The sequence below is a fragment of the Centropristis striata genome, chromosome 5 (assembly GCF_030273125.1).
Source record: "Centropristis striata isolate RG_2023a ecotype Rhode Island chromosome 5, C.striata_1.0, whole genome shotgun sequence".
Taxonomy (NCBI): domain Eukaryota; kingdom Metazoa; phylum Chordata; class Actinopteri; order Perciformes; family Serranidae; genus Centropristis; species Centropristis striata.
In genome coordinates this window covers 25,399,362-25,426,781 of record NC_081521.1, presented here as the reverse complement: position 1 = coordinate 25,426,781, position 27,420 = coordinate 25,399,362, and the positions used below count along the sequence as shown (strand labels likewise).

General features: G+C 40.1%; 1 protein-coding gene across 5 annotated transcripts in view; it reads right to left on the bottom strand.

The window, feature by feature from the left end:
• ubr4 (ubiquitin protein ligase E3 component n-recognin 4) overlaps positions 1-27,420 on the bottom strand; it is a 51,772-nt gene that overhangs the window by 19,349 nt on the left and 5,003 nt on the right. The window contains exons 8-58 of one of the 5 annotated variants that reach the window (XM_059333618.1): positions 27,135-27,259; positions 26,804-26,928; positions 26,557-26,616; positions 26,248-26,438; positions 25,870-25,969; positions 25,242-25,379; positions 24,778-24,895; positions 18,408-18,595; positions 18,078-18,234; positions 17,873-17,958; positions 17,568-17,737; positions 17,111-17,390; positions 16,727-16,859; positions 16,462-16,541; positions 16,240-16,368; positions 15,848-16,030; positions 15,454-15,576; positions 15,123-15,352; positions 14,871-14,989; positions 14,677-14,774; positions 14,309-14,466; positions 13,972-14,178; positions 13,645-13,746; positions 13,462-13,562; positions 11,905-12,292; positions 11,623-11,686; positions 11,254-11,445; positions 10,841-10,911; positions 10,318-10,510; positions 9,410-9,643; positions 9,064-9,234; positions 8,757-8,939; positions 8,187-8,498; positions 7,827-8,054; positions 7,499-7,656; positions 7,228-7,402; positions 6,567-6,768; positions 5,666-5,829; positions 5,080-5,296; positions 4,321-4,537; positions 3,742-3,774; positions 3,395-3,458; positions 3,135-3,269; positions 2,833-3,007; positions 2,466-2,597; positions 2,119-2,240; positions 1,915-2,026; positions 1,520-1,650; positions 1,152-1,329; positions 587-691; positions 46-183 (exon numbers count right to left, since the gene is read on the bottom strand). In XM_059333618.1, the coding sequence (XP_059189601.1) occupies positions 46-183; positions 587-691; positions 1,152-1,329; positions 1,520-1,650; positions 1,915-2,026; positions 2,119-2,240; positions 2,466-2,597; positions 2,833-3,007; positions 3,135-3,269; positions 3,395-3,458; positions 3,742-3,774; positions 4,321-4,537; positions 5,080-5,296; positions 5,666-5,829; positions 6,567-6,768; positions 7,228-7,402; positions 7,499-7,656; positions 7,827-8,054; positions 8,187-8,498; positions 8,757-8,939; positions 9,064-9,234; positions 9,410-9,643; positions 10,318-10,510; positions 10,841-10,911; positions 11,254-11,445; positions 11,623-11,686; positions 11,905-12,292; positions 13,462-13,562; positions 13,645-13,746; positions 13,972-14,178; positions 14,309-14,466; positions 14,677-14,774; positions 14,871-14,989; positions 15,123-15,352; positions 15,454-15,576; positions 15,848-16,030; positions 16,240-16,368; positions 16,462-16,541; positions 16,727-16,859; positions 17,111-17,390; positions 17,568-17,737; positions 17,873-17,958; positions 18,078-18,234; positions 18,408-18,595; positions 24,778-24,895; positions 25,242-25,379; positions 25,870-25,969; positions 26,248-26,438; positions 26,557-26,616; positions 26,804-26,928; positions 27,135-27,259 (7,895 nt within the window). The remainder of the gene's footprint in view (positions 1-45; positions 184-586; positions 692-1,151; positions 1,330-1,519; positions 1,651-1,914; positions 2,027-2,118; positions 2,241-2,465; positions 2,598-2,832; positions 3,008-3,134; positions 3,270-3,394; positions 3,459-3,741; positions 3,775-4,320; positions 4,538-5,079; positions 5,297-5,665; positions 5,830-6,566; positions 6,769-7,227; positions 7,403-7,498; positions 7,657-7,826; positions 8,055-8,186; positions 8,499-8,756; positions 8,940-9,063; positions 9,235-9,409; positions 9,644-10,317; positions 10,511-10,840; positions 10,912-11,253; positions 11,446-11,622; positions 11,687-11,904; positions 12,293-13,461; positions 13,563-13,644; positions 13,747-13,971; positions 14,179-14,308; positions 14,467-14,676; positions 14,775-14,870; positions 14,990-15,122; positions 15,353-15,453; positions 15,577-15,847; positions 16,031-16,239; positions 16,369-16,461; positions 16,542-16,726; positions 16,860-17,110; positions 17,391-17,567; positions 17,738-17,872; positions 17,959-18,077; positions 18,235-18,407; positions 18,596-24,777; positions 24,896-25,241; positions 25,380-25,869; positions 25,970-26,247; positions 26,439-26,556; positions 26,617-26,803; positions 26,929-27,134; positions 27,260-27,420) is intronic. The other 4 variants (XM_059333619.1, XM_059333621.1, XM_059333620.1 and 1 more) reach the window with 4 other exon arrangements.

The window sequence follows — 27,420 nt, the reverse complement described above, 5'->3', positions numbered from 1 at the left end:
AAGGCTATTCTATCTCTCATTCGGTTGTGTTCTGAAATGACCCACCGCTGTGCTCCCCTGCTACAGAGTCGATAGCAGAGCCTCCGCTCTCTGAGCCCACACTGCCGCCGTGCTCAGCTGGGGAGGTCCGCAGCGTGGAGCCATCAGTAGCAGCTGTGCTGCCCTCATCATCTGATGCCGGGGCTGAAATCATAGCAATAGCTGTAACAGCAAATACACCGCAGTCATCTGGCCAGGATTTTAGTTAATACTTTCAGTACATTCAAAACACTTCAAACTGACGTTAATGGGTTATTTTTCTGTTTATCCTGTTGTGGGCATTACTATAAATTATTACTACCTACAGACATGACAGACTGAGAAGAGAATAAACAACCACTTCAATTTTAAAATACTAATCTAAGACCACAATATGTGCAAAGGATAAGAGCCTCAGGGTGGAATATAATCAATGGTCACAAAGCACATGCAGCTAAGAGAAAACTATTTTAATGTTTTCTTTTAAGAATTGACTAGACACAGTGACCTTTTCAATATAAAAATCTAGCTTACTGAGTACATACTATCAGAGAGCCGTTTTTGTTACCTGATGCTGTTGTGTCTGAAAGGGTGCCAGCATCCAGTGAAGAGGAGCTTGGCGCTTGGCCAGACAGACCAAGGCTCTGAAGGCCAAGGGCACTGCTGCTACTGCCTACAAATGTAGAAAAATGTGTATGTGTATTACATTAGCAAAATATTATTCTCCTAAGTGATGCTTCATCTGATTAAGATTTGGTCAGCCATTCAAGGTCAACAATGACCAAAAACCAAAATGAATTTAAGGGTGAAACATTACACAATTCATAACTATGACAACAATTGGGCCTCATTCACCAACACCAAAGGAATACATTGCAGCCTTTTTGTGGCTACCGGCTGCATCGGTCTTGCTCAATAGCGAACCAATTTCATAATAGCTGGTCCCATCAGTCACTTGGACACATGGGAAAATAGGGTTGAAAAGTACCTAGTTTTGAGCCTATTTTTTCTAGTTTGTGATGTGGGCAGCTGAGAAAACAGACAGGGAGCGTTTCTGGATTTAGAAAGGGACTCCCAGGCAGGTCTCAGTAACACAAAGTCACTGGTTTATTTTGTATTTTCTGGCTGCTTACCTTGTTGATCTTGCTGAAGGCTGAGAGCGATGGCCAGCTCTACCATTGTTTCATCATCTGCATCTGGAGGAATGTCCAGCATGGGCGGGAAACCCTCAGCTCCAGCCAGCAGAGCCTCCAGAGGAGATGGATTTCCATTGTTGACATTCTCTGCTGTCTCCAGGACCATTGACTCTGACTGAAGAGACAGAGTAACAAAAGCTCTTACATTTATCTTCAACATGCATCGCTTATATTTGAAGTGTAAGTCATATGCCATAAAAGCAAGAACCCCTGTCAGTGGCTATTCCTTTTCCCCTTGTAGAGTGAGTTCAAAGGAAGAGCAATGTCAGAATAACCAAAAGACTTAATTAGGCCCGTTTGCTCACCACCATCTCAAAGTCCCCGTGGTCGACTTCACTCTGCTCCTGACTCTCCTGTCGACCCTCTTCTCCTCCAGTCAGCACTGACGACTGCATTTTGTCATCTGCATCGTCATCGTCATCATCATCCTTGTCTCCTGATGAAGGAAATCAACCAGCGAGGTTTACAGAAATGAATAAACATGTGGACAACGGAGCCTCAACAGATGTTTTAATTATTTGTTCACACATTCAGTCCATTTTATGACACAGAGTGGGCATAGAATCTGACGTGAAAAACCTCATGCTTTGTAAAACCAAACAATAACAATTCAAAGTCTTAATACCCAGACTCCACAAAATCTCAAGTAACATACCATTTATACTTAGAAAATGTGCATAAAAAGCCTGTGAAAACATACCCATGGGTGTGTTTGAGCGTGGGGGAGACGGAAGTGTCACATGTCGCCGTTTGTTTCTTGGTCGCAGCACTCTGATCAGAGCCTGCTTACATGCAAAGCTCACAGCTGTATCCTGAAATTCAATTCCAGAAAGGTTACCTGATGACAGTCTGTCTAAATGTCTTAAATTATGATGCTAGTGTTCAGTAGAAGTACTATACTTACTGGGCACAGTAACATTTGCATGTAGATTTTGGAGGCTACATTGATGTAATCCAGTTCACATGTGCAGTATGCATGGATGATGTCCACCAAGGCATTCACTGTTGCTTCCACGTGAGTTAAGCCTTAGGGGAGAAGAAAAGCATTCACACACTGGGAGCCTCGTTTTCAGAACAGACAGTACCAAAGTTAAATATACATATACATCATGTTTAAATGTTCTCCATGTCATTTAAATATTGAGTTCCTCTTTTTTTACACTTACTTTAATCAAAATGTTTATCTACATATTTTTTCCACAGTAAGTCAAGGGACTTGCAAAATGTTGTGGCCCAAATGTTTGAACTTACCAGGCAGGCAAGCAGGAGCAAGGAATGCATTCTTTGGTTTTAGGGCATGGAGTTTCCAAAAGTTATTCATCAGCTGCGTGATGAAATTACAGCTTTCACCATCCAGATGTTTTTGCCCGTCCTCTGACATTTCTGGGTTAACAAGACAGGAACATGAATGGGTTTTATCTCAAACTTTTAGCTCCAAAGCCATTTGGAAAGTGACTCTAACAAGAAGCTATTTAGGAGAACTTCTTTTGACATTATCATAATTTCATGTCATGAAATTATTATGGAAAGTAACTGTGTAACTATATAATTCATTTACACTTAAATTGCTATTCTCTAGCCTTGGGTAACATTTATCACTAGCAGAATGACCTCTTACCAGAGTCATGGTGCAATGACTTTGTTTCTGTGAAATGCACCAAATTGTTGGGTCTCATTATTGCAATGGAGCGGGCAGTGATCACGAGCCTCTGGAAGACGTCAGGGTCAAGCTCCCTTCCCTCACGGCTGCAGCTATTCAGACACTGCACTGCGTTACTCAGCAAGGACTGGTCCTGATAAGACGGAGGAAGATACGTGTTGCATTACTTCTCAACATTTAACACCTTAAAGTACTTGTGTTCAAACTACTCAGTATTTATACATTTAATTTTTGAGAAATGATAAGGAAGCATTTTTTACCTTGTGGTTGTGGTAGGCAGTCCGGCTGGTGTGCAGACTGGCAAGAAGTCCCTTGGTTTGTTGCTGCACACCTGCAGGGGTCGGCATGGACAGCAGTAGAGTGGCCAACTCCAGTGCTGCAGCCTTATTCTTTTCCTACACAGATTTAAAGACATGCAGTCAACAATGCTCCCTAAAGAAAACGAAGTTTAACACAGGATTTTTCATTCAACTGCATTTTCTTTTTAAAGCAACAAACAATAAAATCTTTGTCGGTTTACCTTCTCATTGGAGGAACCTACTGCAAAGCAGCTTTCCAAAGCCTCAAGGGAGCTGACTACCAACCTAAAATGAAGAAAGAAGATTAACACAGCTGCTACTGCAGATTTGGCCTTAAATTAACCATTCAAACAAAAGAAAGCAAATCTCAGACTGTTACAGTCTTTGCTGATCTAAATGCAAAAACAACACTGAATGCAATAATAAATGTAAGAAAGAAAATTATTTTGTTGTTGTTGCACAAGTGTGGAGATGGTGCATGACATGTTCACAGTCGCAGGCATGTACACACAAACTGGCACACGTGCACAAAACCATACAAACAAGCAGAGAAAGGGCAGTTACTAACCGGTCCAAGGTCGATAAGGACTCAGTTTCACAACTTTTTATTGTATTTTTGGGAGCAAAAGAAAAAGAACAAAAACAAAAGTGTGAGGATCACAGAAAGAAACAAGTGAAATTAAATGATTCATTGAACAAAAGAGAAGCATGCAAGAAAAGATGACATCACGATAGCCATGCACTAAATACTCTTACGAGAACCCAACCCCCATTGTTAAGACTACAGCACTGGAATCATGAAGGAGGAAGGTATGCTAGGAGTGGACGATATGGATAAAATTTATCACAGTATTTATACATTTTGTCTATATACATTGTAAAAGGAACACATTTAAGCAAAAATCTAATGAAATCCTTAAAATTATCATAAAACAAGAATATACAGAAGTATGATAAAGATAGATGTATTAACAGTATCACAAAATCTGATGGTGTATCAAATATATTTTATTATAAAAGTGACAATCTAGGGCATTCAAAAGTCAAAGAAATAATCACACTAGTGTGCTTAACTGAACTACAGAGGATTGAGAAGTGTAAATGTTAACTTGTGTTGACCCTTGAACCCTGAAGTGGAAACTCATACCTCTCCAGCACAGTGCCGCTGGTGGTGGTTGGGGTGGCGATGTCTCCATCAGAGGTGCCGTTGCCCTGGTTGAGGTTGGGACTGCAGACGTTGTTAACCGAGGCAGAGGAGAAGTCCTCTGGTGGATCCTCAGGCCAGCCAAACTGCTCCTTGGTTTTACCATAAATCTTGATTGAATCAAGCATGGTGACTCCAGCCGGGTCAACAGATGCTCCGACTTTAAAGAGAACAGAAAGACAAAAATGCATCAGCAGATGGTTTCCAAACAGCCTGCAGAAAATTCCTGTGGATCCAAAGTAAAGGGACAACTCAGAAAAAATAATTATCCCTTGTTTATATACTCAAACCAACCATGTTGCTTAGAGGTTGGTTGTAGCATAAAAAGCACTAGGCTCATTATTATTTAATTGTTCTGTGGGTTCAGAGATTAAAATAACCATTTTACTTCTGCTGTTTTGCAAAAACATCATTAACATGCAGCTTTTTAGGTCCTTCAGTGTAGTTTCAAAAGTGATGCAATTCCCACAACTAATCTTACTGAAAAGTTGGAAGGATAAGCAAAAAACACTGACTTGTGATGCAAAGTTCATGCACATTCAACATTTACAGGCGTGCTTTGAGGGTCACTTTTTTGTTCAATCCTGTAACTTACATCAACAAGCTAAAAAGAAAAGAAAGACTTAAATAGAAGATACAACCAGAGGTGAGGTTAACAACAAGTAGCCAGATATAACAATCACTGCACAGTGTTGCTCTTACTAAAGATGGAGAGCTTCTTGTCTGCCTGCAGGGCTTCTTCTCTGGTGAAGGGAAAGTCAAACCAGCGGGCTCTTGTCAGGTTTATCTGCATGGTGCGGCCAAAGACCTCCACATAGGAAGGAGCCCTCTCAATGGCTTGAGTGCCCACCTGCACTCGCATTCCTGTCATCACCATTGAACTGTTGTTGTTGACCGCTTCCACAGTGAATCCCCCAGGCTAGGAGGAAACGAGAATCACAACATTTGTCATGGTTTAATTTGTCTAATAGTAAAATGGAACCAACATGTTTAATATGCATGCAAGTGCTGGCAGATGACTTTTATATTAACATGCCTGGGTATACATATATACAGTAAAGCAGAGTACTTTGGAACCTTTACTAGAATATGAGACCAGATATGAATGAGACCATTATGTTTTATAATCCTTTAACCACTACTACACTATACTTTGTGCTTTTACTATTAAAACAAACAAACAAACCCACATATGACTGACAGTAGCAATTCACTACATAAGGAAAAAAGCAAAGCAGTCTCTTGCATCTTTTCTAACACAGAATCATTTTTATTAAAATGTCCATACCTTTGTGTTGGCCACATACATCCCAGTGGAGTTGAGCCTGTGTTTGATCTGCTGTCCATTATAGACCTGCAGCAAGTCATTACCACCAAACTCCACCTCTGTCAGCTGCTGGTTGTGTTCAAAGAAGTCCACTGGGAAAGTCACCTGACTGGAGGTCCGGGTGGCTGGAAGCAAAGTAAAATCTTTGTATTAAAATTTGAATAATTTGCTAGGCACACAGTATATACTTTGTGTGAAAGTATATTTTTGAAAACACAATCCCTCACCTTTCTGATTTTAAGTAATATGTGTCTAAGGGGTCAGCAACCATTTCCATTAAAAGAGCCATTTTTAGCCAAAAAAAGATAAAGAAGTGCCGCATTCGGAGCTGCATCTTTAAACCTTATACTGAAAGTAATTTGCTAATTTTTTTAGCAGCAGATCAAGCATAGCACTAAGCGAGAAGCACTGGCAGTGAAAGACAACTATGTTCCTCAGAGAATTTTCTTTTATAGCTAGGTTTGGCAAGATTTAGAGGATAGGGTGAAGAGCCAGATGGGCATTGGTTATGATGCACATTTAAGTTGACTAAAATACATATTTTTTTTCTGTTTATAGGGTACATATATTTTTTTTACAATTAGATAATGTAAGAATCACTACAACAATATGAAGGAGCATTTAATTGAAGACAAATACCATTTATTAATTTCCATATAATTTTCTTTTGACTTTGGACAATGGAGAGGCCAAAGAGCCACATCTGGCTCTGGAGCCTCAGGTTGCCGACCCCTAGTCTAATGTGTACATTAAGAATGATCCTAAGAAAGTACTGAATGTACTAAACAGAAATTGATAATAAACATCCCCTTGAATAGTATAAACGTGATTGAAAAAAATGTTTTCACTTCACTCTACTCACTAGTAGCAGCAGCTTTGCGCTTGCGGACTGGCTTCATGATACTGATGCCGCAGCTGGGCTGCAGCGAGGGCTGGAGCCAGTAAGAAGTGTTGTCCACATTGGCCATGTAGATCCGCAGGCTGCCGTCCTCGCAGAGAAGAATCATGGTCGTACGCTGTTGCTCATTACTGGCCGTGTGTCGAATAGCTACCATATCTTGGATCTGGGAGAAAAGAGAAAATTAGTTAATTTTAACTTTAGCAAATTTAAATTTAAAAGAAGCCAAATAGGACTGGACGACTGACACTTGTGTTAGGGAATCATGTACATGATTTCACAATTAATGCATTAAAAAAAAGCTTTGTATATGGGTCTATTTATTATTCAATACAGACTTGACATAAAGCTTTGGACTGGCTTGCAGATAGTTAATGTGTTTTTGTTTTTGTGTACATTACAACCAGGGCTCTACGTATGCAGATGCATTCTACATATGTGCACAAGAAAATAAAATGGCAACCACAACTTCTGTCAAGAAAATGTTTTGCGACCACTTAACAAGAATGGGACAGAAAATTGGGAATACAGTACTGAAGTGGAACAGATGAGAAGCAGTTGTTTTTCAGCGCACTTTTATTGTGTACATACTCTTTTTACTATTTTCCTTTACATCAGCCCTCACCTTAGCTTTAGCAGGCAGAGTTTTAATCTCTTGGATGAGGAAGGTGTCTGGCTTGACCATGATGACGAGCGGGATGCCCGTTGTCTGCTGTACGCAGCACACCAGGCCTGGGTGATTCATGACCTCAGACCACTGGCACAGGGCGGGTGATATCTTACTGCTGCCGCCATTAGATCTAAAGAAGGCAGGAGATTAGGCCGATTACAATCACAAGACCCAGTGTGGTGGCAGGGAAGTGAAGAGACCATATATGGCTTGGAAGAAGTGTTACCCTTTGACGTTGATGGGGAAAAGCCTCTGCACTTCGGTGGTGCTGCGGCTCACTGTGGCAGCAAAGGACTTTCCTTGGCTGTAGCTGAAGAAAAGCATCTGAAGCACATGGGAGTAGTAGACGGACACACCACCACCGGCCACCTGTCCGTTGCTATCCTGGAGTTACAGAGAAACAATTTACCTCAATATTGATTTCATCCCTCAGCATTTTCAAGGGTTTTGTAAACATCAATCAATTTGACAGCATGACTGCACAGGAGGGTTTACAATTGTGTAAACCTTTTTTGAAGGAATAATTGAATTGCCTAAATACACATTCCGCTAACCTTCAAGTCTTCATGGTTTATCTCCAGGACATTGGTGACATAGAAAGGGCCATGTTGCGCACTGCTGGATTCATCCATGAGCTGGGTGTACATGTAACCTGCTGAAGACATGATGACGATAATGTTCTTCCCTTCTTCATTGAACAGGAAGGTAGCGTCACGTATCTTGGAACTTGGGAGCAGGAAGTAGTACATGGGACTCAGGGCATCCACTGATAAGTCATAAATCTGTTTGGTAAGAGAGACAAAAGTGTTTTATTATCACACAAAAAGCAGAATAATAATAGTCCCATGGATGAAGGGCATGTGAGTGTCCTCCCAAATCATTAAAGAACTTCAAACGCATCTCTTATTACAAACCTTGACAAAGTCAGCGGTGATGATGGCAAGTTCAGTCTGTGAGCCTGGTAGCCAAATAGCTTTGATGATGAAATTGCCAGTGGCCAGTTGTGGGTGCAACACCAGATGGTCTGACACGGAGCCTGTGCTGCTGAAAGTGAGTACATGGCAGTCCTTGAGGCCGCACACAGCCAGATAATCTTCATTACAAGGGTTGCCTGTGAGACTGAGGACAGTGAAAGGGACTGGAGCCGATGCCAGGCGGGTCAGTGTTAGCTTCCTCTTACTCGAATCAGCCTGTTTCAGAAGCGTGGATAGCTGCAGAACTGTGATCTGTCAAGACAGAAGATAAAAAATTGTTATTGGGTATTCAGAAAAAAAGCAGAAATGCAAAGAGTGTAGAAATAAATTCCATATTAAATGTATATCATAAATGTATTTTATTTATAACCTAAAAACTGTGGGGAAGAAAAAGTATTAAATTCAAAATTGTAGATGTGCGTGCTCAAGGGCACTTCAGTACGGTTACAAGCTTGAATCTCTAACCTCTAGGCCCTTACAGGATTCAGTTTCCTGGTTTGTGAAGCTCACCTTTCCCTTTTCATGGCTGACTGCAAGGTGCTGGCGGCGGCCGTGGGGTGAAGACAGAACACACATGGCAACACGGCGCAAGACATGTGCACTAATGAGTTGGCGTATAGTTTGTCCCTGGTCACCACTGTAGTTCATCCTCACATTCTCGAAAGCTCCTTCCTGAGAGCCGAGCGTGGGCACCTCGAAAAATGCAGCAATGTACAAACAATTTAGTACATAAATCATGGTTTTATGGCAGGATTTATAGAAATTATTGTGTTTTGAGGAATTAATTAATCACTCCAAATTGTAAAGGTCTTAATACCATTAACTGGTCAGTCATCTCCACAGTTTTGTCCTGAGTATGCAGTTCATTGAGTGCCTGCTGAGCCCGGCTGCTGCTTCCCACTGCTGATGCCTGCTGGAAGTTGGTCTGGATGGCTTCCATGAGAAACATAAGCATCTCTAGTATGACTGCTGCGGTGGACGATCCCATCTGTTGAGGAGAAAGAGCCAAAAGCTTGAGTAACACAATGTATGGGGCAGTGCATGTATAAATAAGTACCCTTTGTTTTTAGGTGTGCAATAATGTCAAGTAATTTGGGTCTTCAGCCCAAAAAGAAACAGACACTGACTTAAAACGTAAAACAAAAACACTTTTTTTTTCTCACCACTTGTGTTACCAACTCTTCCTGGCAGCCCTCTATGCTCTTGCACACACTGCTCTTCTTAGGTCTGTCTTCATCGCCAGGTTTGCCATCACAGATGGTGACCTTGCCCTTGTCGGAGGGTGAGGCGTTCTGGTGGCGGATAGCGCTGTCGGGCATACGTAGCTCACTCTGGAACGCAGAAGATTCTTTCAGGGTGGAGCCCATGCCGCTGCTGGGACTGCGTTTGACCAAGGCCTGTGGACAGCATAACACAAATTAGAGCAGTGAGAGCAGCACCATTGTTGATATGTGCATGCATATACAACTTAATATGGCAGCACATCAAATACAAAACTTCCCTACAATTAGGATAGCCTTCTTTTGTCTTTTACTTTGCTAGCTCCTCCACATTGTGGAGTATAAAAATAACCAAAAGAACAGTCAGAGAGATTGTGTTGGTGGGAGGCACACTATCTAAACTGCCTCCAAAAATCATGGAGTGACAAGACTCCTGATATGACTGGAACATTTTTTAACTACAATGATAATTGGAATTTGCTGTATGCTAATACCATACACTTTCACTTTATCTCCTTGAACAGAACTATTGTAAACTTAAGACTGATTCAGAGGAAATAAATAATGTAAACACAAAGACAGAATGCAAAAGGCCTATTATACTTCTTACAAATCTAACAGTAAACTGAAGTTAACATGTAGCTAATGGTTTGTTCATCATCACATGCACATTCAAAAGTACTTAAGATTAACTAGGAAAGCTCGCCTTTTCAGTTTACAAAACGTTGACAGACATTTATAACATGATTCCTCTGATTCTTCTGGCCACATGTGTGGGCTAGCTATAACCCTGACCAAATGAAATGACTGGATGGAAGTCAATGGGGGAATGACTTGCAAGCCAAAGTTACCGCTGTTGTTCTCTTCCCATGATGACCTGAGGTATTCGGTCTCACCTGGCAGCTGCCATCCTCTTTGGCACCGCAGTCACAGAAGAAAGAGCCATATTTGGCATAGGAGATCTCATGGTCTTTGTGACAGACCTTGGCGCACACTGTGCACACACCTACCCCATCCACCATCTTACAGGTGTGACAGTGGTACCTGTAAAATGAACAGGAACAAGGTAAGACTGTATACTACATAAATACTTTGGTAATAATAGAATGTCAACTGCATGTTTCTAGATAAAAGCATTTTAACAAGAGAATACACTTTTTGGTTTAATGTAAATCTATTTTTAGGTTCTCTATAGCCATCCTCAGTTATTAAAAGGCTCATGTGTTACAAATATATATTCAGCTGCAACAGTCTTATTTGAACCAAATGCCTATGACCTGCTAAGGATGCCTTTACTTGATCATGATTAAAGAAAAAAAAACAGTGCCTTGTCAAACATAAAACTGAAATCACAGGAAACAAATTTTTCTTTACCAGTGCTGATTCATGAACTCCTTCTGAGTGATGGTGAATGTGCAGAGTTTGTTGCAGAGAGAGTCTTCATCCTGTAAAATAATGACAAAAAAGTTAAGATGGATTTTTTTTCATTTAGACCCAGCACACACAGCGTTGGGAACTTATTGTGAAGTTAAACCCCATTATATGTTAACTGTTATTTTTGATTTAATGCAACATTTTGTTGTATTTTCATATTATAAACTCCTGAGAATAATCAGAAGTCTTACTTGTGTAATACATTGGCTTTTCTATAAAGTAAAAAACTTAAGAATTGGACTTTGTTTCACACCAATAATTCCAATGCATTGTATTGCTCAGGTATGTATACTGCAAATTTACAATATATGGTTCTGTAACAAGAGGATAAATAAAAACGGTTGAGATCTCACAGAGTCCTCTGCTTGGGAATCATCCTCCTCTACTGCAAGTTCCTCCACCCAGTCAGAGTCCACTTCCATTGCCTTCTCTTCTCCCTCCATCAGCAGTGCTGTGGTGCCTTGGCCACTGCTTTGCCGCAGGGCGTTCATCACATCAGCCAGATAGGAGATAATGTGGCAGGAGCATTCCAGCATGCTGGCGTGCTGAATAACGGAACAAGTGCACATCAATTATCAACAGAAAGTGGTTAAAAATGCAAATAACTCACTTTGGAAATGCACAATATGAAACACAGTATTTAAATTGCACCTGAATGACGTCAAAATATATTACCGTATGTAATATATGATATAAATAAAAAAAGAAAAAAAAGAACGTACCTTTCCTTGGGATAAGTTTGTGCTGACTTTTTCCACAACATTCTTCTGTGTTAAATACTTTTTGCTGCAGAGAAAAATACAAAGATATATTCATACATTTAAGATTGTGTCACTGCTTGATAATGCAAATAATAATTTAATAATGCAAAATAAAATAATGCAAAGCAGCTCTCAATCCATGGTAATGATTTTGAGAGTCCTTTTATGGAGATATTTTCTGGTAACTTCAGCCCTCGCACTGATGCTAAAAAAAGAAATCATGCAGTGAAACTTATTTCTTACCATCTAGTCAGCCAGTCGATAGCTGCTCTGTGAAGTTGTAGGTGGCCGGCCCCCTGTCCAGCACTGGCAAGTGTGGCCATGATGACCATGAGCTCAGGAAAGCCTGTTCCATCACCATTGGTTAGCATGTCTGTTGCCATGGGGATGAGTGTGCTGAGGAGGACAGTGCACACTCCTTCGCCCACCTGGCTGTTGTCACGCACAATGTGAGTGGTGAGCACCTGCAGGAGCTGTCGGTTTTCTTGCACGATTTCCAGCTGCTCTGAGTCCTTTGGTGGGGTGGCCGTCATGCGCGTGAGCCAGGACTGCAGGCGAGAGGGCTCCACGCAGGCCAGCTGGGCCAGAGAGCCACACAGACACAACAGGCTGGGGTTTGGGCTCTTCTCAGCTGGAAACGACAGTATCACCATAATATTTAGGCTTGTGTAAAAATCTGGGGTATCTGCAGCTTTTAAGATTTTTGATTTGATTATTGAGAAGATTTGATTATTGAGAAGTCATTGCGTAATGTCTAAGATAGGGGTGCACCGATTGCAATTTTCTCGCCGACCACCGATTTTTAAAAAGCCTGACCTGCCGATTCCGATTTTGGCTGATAAAGATTTTTTTATAACTCACAGCATGCACCATCAATGTTTGAATCTTATTTTATTGAAAAACAATAACAAAGCAGTACTTTTCTTTAACAAATAAATGAAATCACAATGTAGTAGTGTAGTTATTAAAATATTGAACTTAAAATAAATAGCAACTACTTACAGGACAAACTAACAAATGAACTGCAACCATAAATTAAATTTTACGAGATTCTGGTTTTGTTATAGTACAACATACATCCGGCTCGTTAAGAAGAGTAAGAAGGAGTCGCTGGATTTGTCTCCAGTCGCTTTCTTGAAAAATAGTCGCTAAGGGGGTCTGAAAAGTTGCTAAATTTAGCAACAAAGTTGAGAGCAATACTTCGCCGGTGGAGGGTTATTATTAGGGCCGGTACTCGATTAAAAAAATGTATCTAATTAATAAGAGGCTTTGTAATTAATTAATTGAAATTAATCGCATTTTAATCGCATATAAATATTTGACCTGAGAACAGTGACATTTCACATGGATTTTTAGTATACCATTGAATAATGACTGAATACATCAGCTTAAGCAAGAAAAAGTCCAACAGACCAGTGCAATTTTTGCCATTAAGTGTAGCAATAGCATATTTAGAAATATAGAACATTTCACCTATTTCACCATTTACTACCTATAGGTAGGTAGACCTAAAGATTAAAATGCGTTAATTTTTTTAACGCGTTTTTTCTGTGTAATCAATGAATCAAAAAGAATTGGCCGATTGCCGATCCCGCAAAATTAAGGAAATCGGTGCACCCCTAGTCTATGACCACCTCCCCCACGCCTTTTCAACATCAGAATATGGGGGGCTCTCACAATTTTTTGTCGCTTTCAACAACTGTGGTCGGAAAACAATTTGTGCCAACAGTCCATTTGAAGCACATTTCAGCCATTTTCTAGCTTTTCTTGACTGAAATAAACTGCCAAAAGCAGACTTACTGAGTTGGAAAAGCTTGGTGAAGAATTTCAGCACCCTGTTGCAGAACTTTGCAGATAGATTTTCATTGGCTGTGGCCATCATAATCTGGACAAGCTCGCCGCTGGAAAAAATAAGGACAAAATAAGTAAAGTAGCAGTATAAATGTACAATCATGCAGCCTGTGTCATCAGTTGAGCGGTTACCTGAATGAAAAGAACTCCTCCATGGCCTTGCGGACTTGACTGCTCTCAAGCTGCTTTTCAAGATACTGAAGGCATTCCTCAAGGACAGACTCATCCAAACCACTAAAAAAATGTAAAGATCAGATAATGATGAGAGCAAGGAGACTCAGCCAAACATAGACAGTAATAATAGGACAAAGTGTTATGTAGAGTTGCACAGTGGGGTGTTATTGTCTGTGGGTTCAACATTACAAACACCCATTACACAACGTACAGTGTTTTGAACTTAATATCAAATATAAATGTTTAATGTAGGTTTAATGAATTATTATGTCACATATTGCACACCTGTTGGGGTCTGAGTGATGGGCAATGATGTTGTAACACCCGGTGACTAAGCGCTCGTAGATGCGGGCGAGGAAGGCGTCTGACTCTGATGGGCCGAGGATGCGTTCCAGTGAGGTGCTGCTGATCTCAGCCACACTCTCTGTGCTGCTCTCCAGCAGGAGGGGCAGCAAAGTGCGCACGACCTGTGAAGGATTCAGCTCCTCTGTGCTGAGGACACAAACATGCAGCAATATTAACTAAAATGAACAGGTTTTTCATGAAAACATTTTGCTTAACACATACTTTTTGTTTTATGTTAAATTACTCAAACTTTAAACACGAGTGGATAAGAACTTACACAATGAGGTCGCCAGTGAGGCGAACCAAAGAGAGTAGGATGTGTTTAAGAGAGGAGGCCAAAGGCAAGGACTGACAACTCAGTGTGCCCAGGTGAGCTGCTTGGATGGCACTGATGTAGCTCTCTGATGGAATGGTATCATTGGCAAATGCATTTCGCTGAGAAAGAAAAAACACAAGCCTATTAGTCTCATAATTGCTAATTACAATTCAAGGCAGACTCATTCTCAACAGCTCAGTACCAGCCCACTGGTATGATACAGACAAAATAACACAAATGATGATTAGAATGCCTACTCTCCTTCATAAAGTGCTTACAAAGGGGAACAGAGTGAAACTGAACCATAAGAAACAACTTAACTCACGTACCCATGAGCCAATGTTGGGGAATTCATTGGTGTGGATGCCATTCCAAGTCTCACATATTGTCTGTACAGCTGATGGCAAGTTCTGCATAATACTATGACCTGTGAAGATTCATGAAAAAAGGTCAGGTTAAAAAGGTTGCCAAAGTGAATGTTCTATTCCACATTTTTGTTCTTGTTAGTAACTCTTTCACATACCCAGCAGGTTGGCTTTGCAGCGAGTGGAGCCAATGGACAGAACTGCAGCATATCCTTGGAGCTTGGCATCTGTGAGCTTGTTCTCCCCTTCCTCTGGGATGTTCATTAGGAGGTAAGACCTGCTCACAAAAAAGTTTGGTTAAATAATTATATTTGTAATAAACAATGATTTAGAGCTTCAGCTATATTTAAGTCTAAGTCTGCTGTTCAGTGTTAAGCAAAGTGCAGCAGTTACAGTGATCCCTTTCTCACCTTGTGAAGGCCGTGTAAACATCAGTTAGCTGCAGTGTGGCAGGCAGGAGGTTCTTTGTGATCTCAGATGACTTGTGGGTGTCTGCCTCAACGGCAACCTTGGACAAATGCTCATCTAGGGAAACCTGCACTTTAGAGATGACTGCATCCAGCGTATAGATGGCTTGTAGAGACGGTAACTGATCAAGTGGAAGGATGCCGTTCGGGTCAACACTGGAGAAGGTGGAAATCTAGAACAGAATTAAGTTGTCAAAAAATTACAGTTTTGCACAAACTTAATTTGGACAACAATCAACACACAGGTCAACAATGACTAGGTTGTAATCACTACCTGTCTGGCAATGTACTCCTCTGCTAGCTCCACGTCATATTTAACGGTACTGCACTTAGCAGCTGTCATCTCAACCAGAGAGGCTGCTTGGTCTGCTTTCATTCCCTGCTTCACCAAGTGCTCCTGTCAGGGATGACATAGTCAAACATCAAAATTAATCACAACGAATAAAAGGTATTATATTACAGAATTAAGGACATAGTAAAGTTTATTGTCTAAATGAGAAATCAATTAGTCAGTGCTTTCTGAAACACTAATCTGCAGCTTGCAATTTATACAGATTTGCTTGAATATTAAAGCAATTATCAGTAGAATAATCAAAATATTATAACCAATTGGACATTTTCAATGAAACAAAGCCAAATGTAATATTTCTAAAGTGGTTTCAACAGACCTTGATCCAATTCACGTAGGTAGATACCCGGAGACGTGAGGACCACCGCAGAGTGTGCAGGATGTCACTCTCGTTTGGGTCGTTGCAGCCAGTCTTTAGCTGCTCCATGTAGGCTTTTGAGGGTGGTAAAACTCCCAGGATCCTCCACAGTATCAGGAAGTAGTACTGAAGAGAGCATGCCTCCTGGGCAGGGTGACACACAAACATGCACTGTTTTCCAAACTGCACTCAGTTAATGGCAGGGCTGAAGACTGTTGCTGTTATTGTCTTTTACTTGAAGCACATCTAGGAACAGCAGTCTTAAACATGGAGGTAAGCAACTAAACTGACTCAATTTCAAAACTTTAAGTGAATGATGAATAAAAAGGTGGAGTAATGAGGGGAGTTCTTACCATGGGAGTGATTGGCTTGGTCTCCTGTCTTCTTGCTGTGTCAAACTGAGAGCCTGCAACCAGGAGTGAGATGAGCCATGCATACAGTTCGTCATATTTAACTGCTCCATTGAACAGCTTTGGAAAGACCTACCATGGGGGGGAAAGAGTTATGTTTGAAATCAGCAAGATTTGTTATTATTATTCACTTATTTATTCATGGATTAGTGATCAAAGTCTCACCTTGCTGTCCAGTCTGCTGATGTCATCTTCAGATGCCTCAGGTGACAGGACGCAGTAGAATTTGGGCTGAACATTTGAATCTATGAAAGGTTGAAATGCACGGTGTCTTTGGTGTCATGGTGTATAGATAATTTATGTTTCTTTGTCTCTTGCTAAAAATCTTTGTTTATGCTAAATTTAAATCTTTGTTTATGCTAAATTTATTTTTTTCAAAGCATGTGGTTGGCCATAAACAAACAAAGTATGTTTCCTTCATTGGTCTTACCTGCTGAGCAGTGTTTGGCCCAGTTCTCCTCCACCTCTTTGAATCCATAGTAAAGTGGGAGCCCACTGCGTTTGCCACCATCCTGAACAGAACTCGGCCCGGTGGATGGCGGGGTCAGGAGGTTATACTGCACCTATGAATAATAATCATAAAGGCAAGAAGCTTAATTTCTTGTGGTTACAGTGCCACATATAGTCAAATCCATTCATAAATTCAGCATCGCAATAAAGCTGAATTATACTAAATCTTAGTCTGGATGTCACAGAGCTATATAAATCTGTAGTACTATCAACAATTGAAGCCAATAACTGATATAACTGCACTTAATCCATGCACTTTTATCATTACGACAACACAACCCCCATTTAAAAATAAGCAATTAACCTGTTCAAAAAGGTACAAGGGCGGCTTGGAGTAGTGGCGCAGCAGGTAGTCAAAAACCAGACACAGGCGGGCCAGGTTGAGGGGCACTGCCTTCAGCTGGGATTCTTTGCTCTGTGCCACTTCAGTGATGGCTTGGGTGACCAGGGTGAGGACTGACCGCCGGCCGCGCTCTGACAGATTGTGGAAAAGGAGTAGCAGGAGCTGGAGGTGCTCTACATTTAGGTCATCTTCTCCATGCACAGAACTCTGGATAGTGTGCTGCTTCAAAGTTCCCAAAAACCTATGATAGCAGGAAAGGAAAAGTAGCTTAGTTTTTTAGGTTTTTTTTAAAGAAAATCTCAACTGGATCCAGGAGTTATCTTAGTACATGTTGCAACAAAAACATTTTATATATATCCCTACAGTTTTGCAAATCCCAGCCCTGTAAAAGGTATATCCCTTGCAACAGTTGCCGTACCTTTCCCAGACTTTCATGCACTCAGGTACATCTGGCTCTCCTTGCACACTTGCTTTGTGCTGCCATATGAGGAGAAGTCTGGAGAGCACCGACAATGACTGAGGGTGAATGTACAGAGGCCAGGGACCCTCTGAAAAGGGCGCAACACCCAACTGCTGAAGAAGGGTGCTCTGGGAATTACAAGACATGCAATAACAAGTCAGTGACACTCAGTGAAAACCAATAATAGGCTGAGTAATATAAGTTACTTGCAGAGGTTTTTGGAGCTGTTGAACAATAAACTGGCATATAGAAATTCCTCTTACCTGCAGGGCCGGGGATGGAAGATCCGATGTTACCAGGGTGTGGTTAAAGTGATACAGAGCTAAAGAAAACGCTTCATCTGAGGAGCCTAAGGAGAACAAAATTACTTGTATTACGGTCTACAAATCATACAATCTTCATAAGCTATGAAGCCAACTAAAAATTGGGGTAAAATTTTAGAAAATTTTAATAAGCAGTCATTTTTACCTTTGACATCTTTGTCCACATCTTTGATGATGCTGGCTAGTGTAGCCATGTGCTGCTCTGTCAGAGACACACTCAGGTAGTTGCGGATGAAGTTGTTCCTGGACTTCAGCATTGAGGTGGTGATGAAGTTCAGTATGCTGGAGGCTAAACTGAGGAACTACAGGAACAAAAAAATGTCGTCACACATTAAAAACAAACTGCTTTCATTAGCTGTTAGCAGAAACATGACGACAGGCAAACAAGCATTAAGAAAAAATGTGTGGTTTTCGCTGAATTTAATGACACGGCATTATTCTGTATATTGTTGCATACTTTGAAACCAGTCCTCACCAGTTCTGGGTCTTTACGACCAGCTAAAATGTTGCCATTCTCGCTTGGATTCTGCTTGCTGGGGCTCTTCAGTCTGGGAGAGGTCTCCAGCGGTGGGGGTGGTGGAGGGGGTGGGGGAGCGACTTTGTCTTTTGTGGGCGAAATTGTCTCTTCAAACCAAAGCCCCAAGATGGGTTCACTGTCATCATCTGCAGAGAAAGACAAATAATTTGTATGAATTTCTTAAGAGTGGAGGTGTGAAATGTTTTGTGGAGTGGCAGTGGTGTTACCAAAAGGCAAAACATAAAAAGCCTTAAAGTAATTCATGACACCTACAGTTGAAACCAGAAGTTTACATACACTATATAAAAAGACACGTATGCTTTTTTTCTCACTGTCTGCCATGAAATCAGACAATCACTTTTCCTGTTTTAGGTCCGTTAGGATTACCAAAATTATTTCTATTTGCCAAATGCCAGAATAATGAGAAGGATTTTTTTAGACAATTTTTTATTACTTTCTTCAAACCCGTCTCCTTCCTGAGCAGTATGATGGCTGGACATTCCCATGGTGTTCATACTTGGGTATAATTATTTGAACAGATGAATGTGGCACCTTCAGGCATGTAGAAATTGCACCCAAGGATGAACCAGACTTGTGCAAGTCCACAATTCTCTTCCTGATATCTTGGCTGATTTAGAAGAAGAAGATTACTTTATTACTTTACTTTATATTTCTTTTGACTTTCCCATGATGTTACACAAAGCAGCAGTGTGTTTCAGGTGTGTCTTAACATACATCCACAGGTGTGTCTCCAATTAACTCCAATGTTGTCAATAAACCTATCAGAAGCTTCCAAAGACATGACAGCATCATCTGGGCTTTCCCAAATTGTTTCAAGGCATAATAATGTTAGTGTATGTAAACTTCTGACTTTGGAGGAAAGTAATAAAAAAATCCTTCTCTCATTATTCTGGCATTTAGCAAAAAGAAATAACTTTGGTAATCTAACGGACCTAAAACAGGAAAAGTGATTGTCTGATTTCATGTCAGACAGTGAGAAAAAAAGCATATGTGTCTTTTTATATAGTGTATGTAAACTTCTGGTTTCAACTGTATGACACTGTGCAGGCAGTGGACAAGAGCTAAAGACTGCAGTAAATAGTGAACATATAGTGACATCCAGTTGGTGCTACAAGTAGTGAAATGTAAATGTCTGAGCTCATGCTGTAGTGTTTTCAAATGTCAACCTAGCTGCTGAGAAAATAAAAGTAGCTCTACAGTATTTCACTTACAGTAGTGTTCAATATAATAGCAATCCAATGTGACCAACCAGATTAATCCAGGTTTTTAGTATATTTTTTATTGCTACATGGCAAACAAGGTACCAGTAGGTGCAGTAGATTCTCAGAAAAACCACAAGACCCAGCATTCGTGATATGCACGCTCTTAAGGCTGTGCAATTGGGCAAATTAGTTGAAAGGGGTATGTTAAAAAAAATAGCAGTGTCTGCCGCTGACTTTACAAACACAAAACTATTTTGTACGAACTTTTGTTTCTAGGATTTAGCAATCCTGCGAATCACTAAACTAATATTTAGTTGTATGACCACAGTTTTTCATAACTGCTTCACATCTGTGTGGCATGGAGTCAACCAACTTGTGGCACCTTTCAGCTGTTCCACTCCAAGATTCTTTAACAACATTCCACAATTAATTTACATTTCTTGGTTTTGCTTCAGAAACAGCATTTTTGATGTCACCCCACAAGTTCTCAATTGGATTAAGGTCCGGGGATTGGGCTGGCCACTCCATCACATCAATGTTGTTGGTTTGGAACCAAGATTTTGCTGGTTTACTACTATGTGTGTTTGGGGTCATTGTCTTGTTGAAACACCCATTTCAAGGGCATAAGGCAACATGACCTCTTCAAGTATTTTGACATATGCAAACTGATCCATGATCCCTGGTATGTGATAAATAGGCCTAACACCATAGTAGGAGAAACATGCCCATATCATGATGCTTCACTGTCTTCACTGTGTACTGTGGCTTGAATTCAGAGTTTGGGGGTCGTCTCACAAACTGTCTGCGGCCCTTGGACCCAAAAAGAACAATTTTACTCTCATCAGTCCTAAAAATGTTCCTCCATTTCTCTTTAGGCCAGTTGATGTGTTCTTTGGCAAATTGTAACCTCTTCTGCACATGCCTTTTTTTTAACAGAGGGACTTTGTGGGGGATTCTTGTAAATAGATTTGGTTCACACAGACGTCTTCTAACTGTCACAGCACTTACAGGTAACTCCAGACTGTCTTTGATCATCCTGGAGCTGATCATTGGCTGAGCCTTTGCCATTCTGCTTATTCTTCCATCCATTTTAATGGTTGTCTTCCGTTTTCTGCCACACGTCTCTGGTTTTGCTCTCCATTTTAAAGCATTGGAGATCATTTTGGCTTTTGGCCTATAATTGTTTGCACCTCTATACAAGTTTTCCCCTCTCCAGAGTGTAGTGCTGGTTTCATCCTTAAATAGAGGCCACCTGATCACACCTGGGTTTTTTTTCTTCAAAAAATTGATGACCTCACTGATTGAATGCCCCACTGCTATTTTTTGAACACACCCTTTCCACTAATTGCCCAATTGCACAGCCTTAAGAGCGTGCATATCATGAATGCTGGGTCTTGCTGGTTTTCTGAGAATCTACTGCACCTACTGGTACCTTGTTTGCCATGTAACAATAAAAAATATACTAAAAACCTGGCTTATTCTGGTTAGTCACATTGGACTGCTATTATATTGGTATTTAATGGTTTGATTCTGCAAACTGTCTTTTTAATTTAGAATTTCCTACTGTATAGTGAATATCCTTTAAGTAACCTACTATTACTATGGGTAATTGATGTTATCAGATTTGGGTAGAATAGAATCCTACAATTTTGTATATAAAACTAAACAAAATTAAAAATGAATCAAAGCTCAGTTTTCTTCATAAATTCTATTTAAATATGAGCATTTAAATAGCAGTGATGAGTTCATAGCTGTCAAGTGTGTGTGTGGGGGCGTGTATTCATACATGCTTTTGGCAACAATGAGACAGACAATGGAATTCAGGTTGACACGTGTTGTTGCTCTCTAATGGAAGCTGCACAGTATCTGCTGGACTAAGAACGCTGCAGCATGATTCCATAGCAGAAAGCATTGTGTTACAATCAACAGGTCACAGGAATTAGACATATTATTTTTATGCACTGGCAACATGCATCAGCTACAACAAAAAGCCATTTCAAATCAAAGTTTTAATATAATAACTTATGCACACTTGGTTTGCTGTCACAAAAGATATCAGCTAACTGATAACTTTCATCATGGCGCTAATTTGATTCTCGGTCCCCTTGGGACAGAAGGTGGAGGTTCGAGACCTGGCAGACACGGGGTCTCTGCCAGTGTGTCTGGCAACCTCACATGCAGCCTGATCAAACTGTGATAGCAGCTGTGCTCCTCTCTTCATATCACAGCAAAACATATTGTTGTATAATTGATCCTCAAACTTCCATTCTGCTACCAAGAACACAACCACTACCTAAAGCTCAAACGTAGTGTTTGTCATGGACAATCTGTGACAAGATTGTTTTTTGCGTTGTTTCCCACGTGTGCATTGAAGCTTCCCAGCAAAACTATGGAATCATCAGTGCTCCTTCCAGGACCCTACGCAGGAAATCCAAAACCGACCTCCATGATGATGCTTGTCGCTTGAGAACAGAAAACCTTGAGAACCTTCCTCCACAGGCAGCTGCATAGAGTTGACCCTTCCAACACAGCAGTGTGTGCTTTTGAGTTTCCCACACCCACTCAATACCTCTCACCCCGGACAACTCCAAGAAATAATCAGCCCTATCCTGGGTTCCAAAATCGGTTTTGGGTGTACAGGTGTAGCCAAAGTTTATCACTTGACCTTCCAAAGTAGCCCTGGCTCATTCCTCACCATAGAGGTTGTATTCAAAATAAAGTTTTTATAGCCAGGGGTTGGTCCACCAAACTCTCTGCTTTTACTTGCCACCCTCACAACTATCCTTCGGAGTGGTGGCTACACAAGGCTACTTATTTCAGTGTCTATGAATTATTTAAACATATTTTAGCAGCAACGTTACACTTGAAAAGCATCTCACAGCAGACATAGCCAGTTGAAGTATCTAGACACTAATTAAACCACGAAAAGCAACTATTTAGTGTTAAAAGAATATCACTTGAAGTTGATATTCACATCTGCATGCAACATACAAAAATCATAACGTTTCAGGTGACAGCAAGACGTAGCGTAGTGTGTTTAAGCCCAAAGTTCACAAGCACAACTTGAATTGATTGTATTCAAGAATAATACCACTGTTTTGACATGGGTCCTATATTATTATAATATTGAGAATTTTCAACATGTGTGACGAGTGATGCAAAAACAAGTAGGAAGAATATGATGTCCAAAAAACAAAACAAATCAATATCTCAATTTTAATATTTAAATACACACTGATCTGTCTGACAACTACAAGTCTGCATTAAATTATGGCAGAACAAGGCAGGGGCAGACTGGATGACATAGGGGGGATGTTGTGTTTTTAGGACATAGCTATTAAAAAAGGACCTGGGGAAAACTTTTACTCAACAGAAAAGCAAAATGAGATGATGAGGTGGTCAGTTACTGTAATTGTCAGTATCAGGGAGTTTTCCATTCATCATCCAGCTTTAATATAAGGTTTCAGTGCTTCTAGAAACAATAATGAGCACCCACATGTCAACGCTGCTGGTATTATCCTTTGAACCACACAGGGCCACAGATGAATCTCTTTGACAAAACATTGTTGTCATAATTTCAAATTTTAGTTGAAAGCACTTTTTAGATTTTGCCAAAGCCTCTTCATCTGAGGCGCTGTCATTTTCTAAGCTATCAGGGCAACAGCTCAGAGCCTAAATTGTGAGACATACAATAACAAAATGATTCTAGGACAGTGAAGTGGACACCAAGTCTTTGACCTGAGGACAGAAAACTGCTGACCTGAGACACAAGCTGCACTTGTCTTCTCCTGTCTTCTCTCTGCTGAAATAGTAGACACTGTCAACTACACTGTCACACTGTGTGATGAAGGGACAGAAATTTTAATGACATTACTGTGTGTGTGTGTGTGTGTGTGTGTGTGTGTGTGTGTGTGTGTGTGTGTGTGTGTGTGTGTGTGTGTGTGTTTACCCTTCTCACTGCTGCCATAACCTGACTGACTGATCCACTGACAGGACACCTGTTTCATTACTTCATTGATACAGCTCAGCACTGACACTAGCTCTGAGATCAAACACAAACATCACTCTGCCTTCAGCACTTGTATCCAGACTGTCATGGAGAGAAATCTGAGGCATACTGTGACGGTATTATACAAAGCCTCTGGGTAATGGCTTGCTGGCCATTTACTCAGCAAGTGATGAGCGCTTAAGAGTACCTTCATCACACCTACAGTTACATGATGTCCCGATCATATTTGAATTTATAAAAAGAAAACTAAACATAATATCTTTAAAAGTTTCTTCTTCGTGAAATTTGTTAGAAATGCCCGAATATGTAACAACAATTATTCAAATGATCTATTTGTTGTGGTCGATAGTACCCTTATGATGCTAGATATAAATATTTACATGTGTATAACTGTGTAGGGAAAGATAGAACTTTATTAATCCCGAAGGAAATTTTGGTTCCAGATTGCTCCAAAGTTACGAACACAAAATAGGATAATATATATATACATTTTTTTAAATGTATACATTTAAATTAAAAATGTATAATACCAATCTACATCTGCGGGAAAGGTTACAATGATCTTTTACTCCCAGAACAAATGACTCTGCGGCTGTCAGATATTTATTGGCTCCAGCTCCAATCGGCAGTGATGGAAACAGGGTGGACAGGCTAATGTTTGCCCCTTTTCTAGCACAACAATGTAACACGTCTCAGCCACAAATTGAAATTCAGATTCTTCACTTAGTACCCCTATCTTCCCTTTTCATATATTACTTAGAATGAAGCAGTTAATACAGCAGATGCCATTTTCTCCATCAAGGCAATTCAAGTCTTTTGCTCCTTTAAATTGAAAACAAATGTTTGTTCTCCAGTTCATTTGTGCTCTTGTAATTATAATATCAATTTTGTGCAGAACAATATGTGCATAGTTTCTTGTATCATCTGTACCAGGATTTAAGTAAAAAATGTTTCCAAAACAGAAAAATGTATGACTTTTCTTTTTCTTTTTGCAAACCTAAAGCTTTTGTGTGAGTACATACCCTCACATAAACTTTACATTTGAAGGAGACTTTCTAAAGTGATGATATAGCTTGAAGCAAGAATGATAAAGTACCTTGACTGCTATCCTCCTCTGTACTGCTGAAATCATCCTCATAGTAGGTGTTTGAATCTGTAGAAGCGCTGGCATCACTGCTGACTGAGCCCTTCCTCTGGCGCTGGAGAACACAAGCCTGAGGGAAGCAAAAACCAGTTAAAGATGATCACAGTTCTCAATCGATTACACTTACTCAAAGATATCTTTTAAATAAGTGTGAAAAGTACAAAAAACAGCTGCCAAAACATTTCTTATGTGCTTGTTCCATCATTCGAAAAATATATTCTCATTTGCCAAAATGGGAAAAATGACATTGGCGGTTGAAACTGGATTTTCCTTGTTGAGATGAACTGCATCTATAGACCTTTTCTGTTTTCTCAAAAGCAACACAATCACTTCTCTATTTTCGATGGGTACGTTTACAACATAACTTTTACTTTAATTATGCAAATCACAGTTATGTAAATATATAACAGCTGTACTTTTTTGTATGAAGTCGAAAGAAGGGTGAAGAGTAGATTGGTCAGGGGCACAGAGTCGATGAGCCTTTGGACCCTCTGGATGGAAGTGCTCTGTGCCATGATGTTGAGCTCAGCTGGAGGCCCGTCACTGGCCCAACCCTGCAGGAAACATGCCGTTCAAAGAAAAGAAGGTTTCTGATCCATTTTTGTTACAGGTTTTTCATGCATGTTAAGATCATTTTATGTTATTTTGAATATGGATTTTAAAAATGATCTTTATTTAATCACTTTTCATTTCAATTGCTTTGTTTAGAGTTAATCACAATGTTCAGCTTGCAAACCTGTGCGTTTGCTTTTGTTAAAAGTAAAACATGGGACATGATATGGCCAAAACAACTGAGAAGCCACACGGAATGAGAAGTCATTAAGACAGCCTGTCCGAGGCATGGGAAGTATTTTGGTTCTTTAAAAAGAGGTTGATGATACGCATTACATTTATTTAAATGATTTCAGCGGAAGGTCTATAATCACAAGCATGACTTATATGTTGTCATACATGTACAACACTAAGGTAGATATTGGAAAAGAAAGGAAATTTACCTTCAAATTCAACAGATAGTAAATGTAATTGTTTTGCTGATTCACTTACCCGATGCAGAGCCTCAACTTGCAGGTCCTGGAAAAGCGACGTCAAAAGTTTGATGGCATGGTTTGCCAGGATTACAGACAAAACACCAAACCCTTGGTGTCTAAAGAAAAACAACCAAAAAGAAAAGAGGAAATCACTATAATTACTGCACATGACTCGTTTTCAAGAGTAACCTTTTTTCTTACTGTAATAATTAACATTACATATCAGAAATGTGCAGTTTTTGCCTTTTTATTTAGACATGAAGAACTGGACAAAACAGAGATTTCATTGCAGTAACAAATCAAACTGTTCAAATGATGACAATCAGCATACAAAACTGAGGAACGGTTATACCAAAACATTATCTTGACTGATTCCATAATCATAGAAATTTACCCTTTGCCAGGACCAAGTTTAGGCGATCCTGCGCCATCTTTGGTGCGAGCAGCGATATCACGGACACGCAGGGCAGCCAAGGGATCCTTCTCTTTCCCTTTGTCCGCCAGAGCAGTGGGGCTCAGGTTAAGAATCAGGTACAGGCTGTTTAAGAGACACCAGGCTCCAAGCAGCTGGAAGTTCTGATAATGCTGTAGTACACATAAAAGTAAGAAAAAACGATTACAAACACTTTATTTTATAAAAAAAAAAAACAACCTCTGATGCAACTTTTACTATTCTACTACAGCACTCAATCATAGTACTCACCTCTCCTCCAGCTCTGCGGGAGTTGCTGATGGCTTGTCCAATCATTTCATAGATCTCCAGCTGTTGCAAACACAAAATTTTGTGGTTGTTAGCATTTTAAATTTGCTGTATCTGCAGTACCCTGTTAGATTACAAATTTATCTCACCAAACCTCTTTTATAATTTAAAGTCAATAAACACATAACTCTCTGGGCCAATGTATGTGTCATAGCTAACGTAAGCATGCATTGACATTAATAATACTCACACATTTCTGGACAATTGTGGCTGCGTCATTTTCATAGTCCTCCTCTTTGGTCCCAGTGGAGGCTGAGCGAAGCTGCAAGCCGCTGCCTACCTGCAGAATGGCCATGCACGTGGCCACACTCACACCTTAAAAGGGTAAAAAAAATTTTTTTTTACATTTATCAATCTGACTCCTTTCCCCTCTTTATTAACAACCGAATGTTATAGAATGAACAGTAGTGTTTGTTGCTCATATATTTAAACACTTCATATTTCTGCACTGCTTAATGGTCTGTTTGTAGAAGAAAACTGTTATCTTTGAATAACTGGAGAGTATGATTTATTTCACCTACCAGCATAGAGACAGCTCAAAGCCAGGACGGTCATATCCAGTAATCTCCCTGGTGTCAAGGGCTCCAGTACAGGCAGTGAAAGTGTGTCCAAAGCCATGGTTACGTCAATCACCAGTGAATGAAATCTGGAAATGGTTTTAAGTACAGAAAGTTATTAGGAAGATTATTTTTTTCCTTCAAACACTAGTAATAGAATGCACGTGCAAAAAATGTAACACATTATAATGCCCCTTCAGTACAAATCACATATAGAACAATAAATAATAGAATATAAATTGTGATTTCT